The sequence below is a fragment of the Nematolebias whitei genome, chromosome 13 (assembly GCF_014905685.2).
Source record: "Nematolebias whitei isolate Nwh7 chromosome 13, NemWhi1, whole genome shotgun sequence".
NCBI lineage: Eukaryota > Metazoa > Chordata > Actinopteri > Cyprinodontiformes > Rivulidae > Nematolebias > Nematolebias whitei.
The window spans coordinates 33,150,480-33,157,251 of record NC_056510.1 but is presented as its reverse complement, the minus strand read 5'-3'; the positions used below and the strand labels follow the sequence as shown (position 1 = coordinate 33,157,251).

The window sequence follows — 6,772 nt, the reverse complement described above, 5'->3', positions numbered from 1 at the left end:
CATAGAACTAAAACTAACGAGCCTAACCCAACATTTTTCTGGACAGATGACCTGACTGAAAAAATGTTGGATTGTATACCTGGATTATTGAGCATGGACTTTGTTGTTAACAAGCCTAACCTTCTGCATATCCTTTCCAGCCTGATCCCTTTGTTTTGCCAATCGGTACAATTCTTTTTCACCTTCTTTAGTGTCCAGCCTCCCATACAACTCCTCATACACATATTTCACAGTGCACCAACAGGAATTTAAAGAAAATACCCAACTGTGAGCAGCAACAAACAGGTGAGAAGAGTGTAAATAACAAATACCAGCATGCAGAGTGGTCTGCTGTAAAGTCTGTAGACTGTATATACTGTGTGTATATATATATATATATATATATATATATATATATACACACACAAACCATACATATATATGTGTGTGTGTATATATATATATATATTTACTTACACACACAGAAATGTATCTCAAAAGTTTAAATATTGTGGAAGTAGTTCAATATTTTGTAAATGTTTTCAGAAAGTGAAACTCGTGTCTCATTCATTATACAGAGTGAAACATTTCCAGCCTTTGTTTCTTCCAATTTAGATGATTATAATTTAATATATTTTTGCATTGATAGTATTTAAACTTCATTATATTATAAGTGTACAAATTAATTATATGTTTTGTGTTTGTGTAAACAGAAGGAGTTGTGTAACATGATCCTGGATTGCTGTGCTCAACAGAGGACCTATGAGAAGTTTTTTGGTCTCCTGGCTGGGGTGAGATACTCTGCTCTGATATTATCATGAAGGATAATAAAGACAATTGCTATGAGATGGAAGGATGGAAAAAAATCATCAAGGATCAATTAAATTACTCTGATAAGAGATTAATAATCCTTAACAATAGTGCATTACCACTACTTGTTTTCCAGGAAGTATATTATAAGACACTAATGAAAACACAACTTGTTGGGGAAAAAAAGATAAAAATATCTATAACAAATCCTAACATAAATGTTTTACTACATATAACTGCAGTGCACTTCTTGTATCTTTACCGTGGAACAGAGACATCACTGTTCCAGGTGAGAATTGCTGAAAACAATAAAGTGTTTGTTTTACAGTGACGACTCTGGGCCACAATAAATTAATACAATACAAATTTAATAACGTAACTGAGCTGAGCATCAATAGAGCCAAATCACTTCCTGGTGTGGCTGGCTGCCTATTAGCCAGATATTTAAAATGATCAATTACTTCAATATTCTGGCATGATCTGCCTGGAACAAGCTTTGCATTCCGATTCAAACTACTGTCAGTGCTTATTCTTTCTCCATAACAACTCCTGGAGTTTAAGATTTGACTTTGAACACAAAGCATTCATTAACATGTGCTCCTGTGTTTGTGTTTCTTTGTTTAGAGGTTCTGTTTGTTGAAAAAGGAGTACATGGAGAGTTTTGAGGTAATATTTTCAGAGCAGTACGACACGATTCATAGACTGGAAACCAACAAGCTGAGGAACGTGGCCCGACTGTTCGCTCACCTGCTCTACACTGACTCTGTGCCATGGAGTGTAAGGACACTAACTGCTCACACACCAGCATGATGATTCAGTTCACCTCAGCCTGAGTAGCTGCACTTTTCTCTTTTTGACTCTTGACCAGGTGCTGGAATGCATCAGGATGAGTGAAGAGACCACAACTTCGTCCAGTAGGATTTTTGTGAAAATCCTTTTTCAGGAGCTTTGTGCCTATATGGGCCTGCCAAAACTCAACCAGCGTCTGAAAGACCTGTATGATCACACACACATTTATGATTTTTTTTTATATCGTATATTAGGAGAAAGTCTTTGTTTTCTTCATATTCAGTTATGCAGTAGTCCCTCATTTATCGCAGGGGTTACATTCCAGACACCCCAATGATAGGTGAAAATTTGCGATGTAGGGACATTAAATTTATTTTATATTTTAAGGCTTTATACACCCTTCTCACACTCTTCCAATGTTCTAAACTCTCTAAAAGAACACAGCGAAAGAGCAGACAGACTGATGCTACAGCTAATCAGCGCCCGGGGGCGGACTGGTCATCGGGCGCAACGGGACATTTCCCGGTGGCCTGGACCGTTCAGTGATTACTGAGGGGGACTAAAGGTTTGGTTCAGGTTGCGCTTGATAATTTAAAGTAAACAATCCACGCCGCTCACTCTGGTATCCGCCTCACTGAAGCTCCCTGAGCAGTAGTGATGGGGAAAGACAGACCTTCCGTCCCTCCTTTCTCTTTCTGAGGCTGTCTGTCACAGCAGAGACACACAACAGGCTGCACACCCGCCTGGTGTGTGTCTCTGCTCTGCTGTGACAGACAGCCTCAGAAAGAGAAAGGAGGGGGCTCTTCGGCAATTACTGAGCAGGCCAGGCCACCGGGAAATGTCCCAGTGCTCCTGATGACCAGTCCGCCCCTCAGCACAATGCTCTAGTTGGTCGCCTTCCATCAATCAGCCAATCGTGTGTTGTGTACAATCTTACGTTGAAAACCTGCGAAAGAGTGCGTTTGCGAAAATTGAACCACAAAGTATCGAGGCACTACTGTAAACGTATCTTGCTGCTGTGATGATGTCAAACGAGATGTGAACTTTTTCTTTTGTTTTCACAGTTAGGGATCATCAGAGTCAGAGTCAGAGAGTCAGAGTTTCTTTATTGTCATTCGCACCTCATGTGGTACATGTGGTGGAGCGAAATTATGTACACAAGGTCTCAGTTACATCCAACAATAAAATGTCTAAGAAAAACAGTAATAACATCTAAGATATGAACTAAGAAAAACATCAACTAAATATACACTAAGCACTCATAACATAAAACATTGAACATCAGCACAAACATTGATATATCATATCATAAAGCAGCTAAAGCTGTGAGGTTTAAGCCTGTCAGAACATTTAGATGCCAAGAAAGACTCAAGAAAGTTAAACATAGAGAAGTCTTTCTCAAACCTTTTGGCTTCCAATCCACAAAATTATAGTGACAATAGCTTGTGATCCCAATTAAAATTACAAATATTGCCAATAACCCCAATAAATAAGACTATACTAAACTGTTTTAACAACCTCAATACATGTACCACTTGATTTACTTTATGAATACTTATTAACTTAACAATTATGTTAAAAAAATATATTCCATAAACAATCATTTGTATAGTTAAGTTGATCTTAGGAGACTACCCAAGGACCCCTGATTGTGTTTCAGTGGTGTCCCTACCCCAGCTTTCAAATCACTGATAGAGAACGGCCATTTGGAGTTATGCATTGAGATAGAGCTGAATATACAGAAAATGCAAAAAGACATAGTTACTCACAAAGTTACACATTATTAAAATTCTTTACGATTCAAAATATAAAAAGTGTTTTTGTGTGTGTTTGATTGACAGAACTCTCCAGTCGTTCTTTGAAGGTCTTTTTCCTCGTGATAATCCCAGAAACACTCGCTTTGCCATCAATTTCTTCACCTCTATTGGACTGGGAGGCCTGACGTAAGTGCTACACTGCATAAAAGTCATATCAGTCTGACTTTTTAATCCATTCAAATATTCTTTAAAATGAATAGAATTTTTGATTAAGATAAGAAAATGTTAGCGTTTCTCCTAAACTTGTTCTTAGACACGACCCTGTGTTTTTGTATTTGTATTTGCATCATGTCGTTTTTAATTTTAATGTATTTTCTGTTCAGTGATGAGTTGAGGGAGCACTTAAAGAACGCACCAACGATGATCATGACTCAGAACCAGGAAGTCGACTCCTCTGACTCCTCCTCGTCTTTGTCAGACTCCTCCTCCTCAGAATCCTCCTCCACAGACTCCTCCAGCGAGTCAGATGACTCCTCATCCAGCAGCAGCAGCTCAGGTAGATCCAGCTGAAACTGCACTGCAGGTTTCCATTCTGCTGCCATTGTCTGCTTTTTACCATACCATGCCATTTTATTTATAGAGCACATAAAACAGCGACAAGGCCAATCAAAATGCTGTACAAACAGAAAAAACAGGCAACACACAAAGCAATATACAAAATGAAGTAAATCAGAATATAGACATAAAAACGTCACAGATAATAAATATTTTGACTAACCTGTGTGAAGCATACAGGTTCAAAACACAGAACATCTGGTGTTGAAAGCTACGGAATAGTAGTGGGTTTTTAAACGGGATTTGAAAACCAAGAGGGAGGGGGCCTGACTTTTTGAATAGTGTATTTTTTCTTGTACATCTTAATTTGCTGAAGTAATTTGATATATTTATTTTCCTCCCGAGTTTTATATGTATTGTAGTTCGTTGTGTTTTATTGTTAATCATCTGGTGTAAAAATTGTCAGTGTCGAAGGTTCCAAAAAAAGAGCCACAAAGGTTTACCGTATTTTCCGCCGTACACGTCGCATCGCTCTGTAAGTCGCATCAGTCCAAATATGTCTAATAAAGTGGAAAAATCCAGAAATATGTCGCTTCGCCATATACGTCGCAGATATTATGCATCACCGCTGACGCGTTGCGTTTTTTACGCCTCGCTGCTGACGAGCCGTAAATGTGGGCCGATGTTGTGCCAAAAATTGATTATTTGTTTGCTCAAAATTATAGTAAAGGTGTGTCTCAGTTCAAATTTTGCTTAATAAATGCACTTTGACGGTCAAATCAGCTGCATTTCAAAAGCCAATTCGTGCCCGTGGGAGCGCGCAGTGGGACGAGTCACTGTGCATTTCTTTGAAATTTAACAAGATAACCACCTAAAAACAATTTTGTTTGCTCGAAATTATTGCAAAGCTGTGTCTCAGTTGAACCTTTACTTAATAAATGCACTTCAGTCAAATTACTGTAATTTCTGGACTACTGAGTGAACCAAAATATAAGCCGCACCCACTACATTTAAACAATAATAATAATTTTTGTACATATATAGGCTGCACTTGTGTATAAGCCGCGAGTGTCCATGTTGTAACGTGAGACATTTACACAGAAATATATTTTTTTTACTTTTGATTAAATGCATATCAGTAACATACACAAATATGTATAGTAAAAAAAAAAAATTCTGAACAGTGCCGGTAACACGGCTGGTTAAAAATAATAATACAGTAGCCTCCCAGGAAGTCATTGATCACGATCTTCATCTTCCTCCTGCAGAGGATTTTTTTTGCTGCTCCTCTGTCAGGATCCACTGGCAAACTGGAGTAGAAGTTGCTCTTTGCATGCTGCCAGTTTTGCTAAACTATTTCTTGTCTCCAGTCATCCAAGCCTCCCACCGAGCTTCAAGTGTCACGTTAATACACGATTCACACTGATATCAAATGACTGCAAATACTTTGTTGTTCCCCCAGGGAGGGGCACGAGTTCCCTCCTCGTTCTCTCCACTCCTCGTTTCATTGGTCCACTGTGACCTTTTTGGTCATTTCATTGGTCAGATTTTTTTTACCTTTATTTATACAGGTAGTCTCATTGAATCACAAGGACCCACCCCCCAGGAGAGACATGTATTGGGCAGCTATGTGAGCGCCGGCAAGCCGATTGTGTCATTAATGGCCACTTTTACCTATTACATGATACAATGGCATGCCATTCTGCTTGAGTGCCATCTAGTAGCTGAAAATGGTAGTGTTCAATATTTGGAATGAATGAATGAATGGAAACTGTCATATGTCAGCCAAAAAATTAGTTTATAAATATGGAAAAAAAAAAATCCATAAATACGTCGCTTCAGCATATAAGTCGCAGGGAATGTAAATAATGCAAAAAAGCACGACTTATAGGGCAAAAAATACGGTAAATCTTAGACATGAATTGTTCTCTTAGCATTTCATGTAAAGCTTTAAATATTTCAAAGTACCTGGATATATGAATGCTGAAATGTTTTCATTTTATCCCAACTCTGCTCTCCAGCCTCTGAGGACAAACGCAAGAAGAAGAGAAAAGGCCGAAGTGACGACAGAAAGAAAGAGAGAGAGAGGAAAAAGAAGGAGAAATCTGACAAGGAACAAGACCGACGCAAGAACAATAAAGACAAAAATGACAGTAAGAAACAGGCGAGGAAGGACGACAGAGGCCATGCACATGAAATAGAAAAGTGTGCACGAGAGGGTGAGCGTACCCAGCAGGGTGCCCAGTGGGGAAGACGAGATGAAAGGTCAGAAGAAGAGGAGCAGCGAGAGGAGGAGGGATCGAGCCGAAGAACGGACAGACAAGATGAGAGGGAGAAGGACAGAGGGAGAAACAGGGAACAGGTGAGGGACAGAGGAAAAGAGGTGAGGAGAGACGGAGATAGGGATAAAGAGAACAGAGACGGGAACAAAGAGCGGGAGAAAAGGAAAAGATAAAACGTCACCATCTAACTGCTGCAGCTATGATGGACAGTCATCCCCCTTTTCCTGTCCTGCCAGTGTGGACTTGGGGCTTGACTTTCTCCTTTTATCAATTTTCTACTGTTGATTTTTGTTGTTCGCAAAATAAAAAATATATACTTGTTTAGAGGTTTTGATTCATTTTTGTTTCATGTGATTCTGAAGACTGGGCGTGAACAGTTATTACCTGTTGTAGACGGCTTTTAGAACAACAGCAGTAGAGGAAATGGAACTTCAGATTTATGAGCAAGGTTAAGACTAAAGCTTTTCTAGTAGGTCAGCTCTGCTATCGTCTTTCAAGATTATTCATGTTGCTTGTGGGGAAATGGACCTATACATAATAACATTGAAAAGCAAACCAAAAACTGCCTTATATATTAAAAACAAATCAAAAATGAACTAA

General features: G+C 38.9%; 1 protein-coding gene across 1 annotated transcript in view; it reads left to right on the top strand.

Moving 5' to 3' along the window:
* Positions 1-6,416, top strand: part of cwc22 (CWC22 spliceosome associated protein homolog) — a gene marked incomplete in the record, with an annotated part of 81,989 nt that extends 75,573 nt beyond the window's left edge. The window contains 6 exon segments of the mRNA XM_037687068.1: positions 693-770; positions 1,414-1,566; positions 1,658-1,785; positions 3,420-3,521; positions 3,719-3,891; positions 5,912-6,416. Coding sequence (XP_037542996.1) covers positions 693-770; positions 1,414-1,566; positions 1,658-1,785; positions 3,420-3,521; positions 3,719-3,891; positions 5,912-6,345 — 1,068 coding nt within the window.
* Positions 6,417-6,772: the final 356 nt, after the last annotated feature.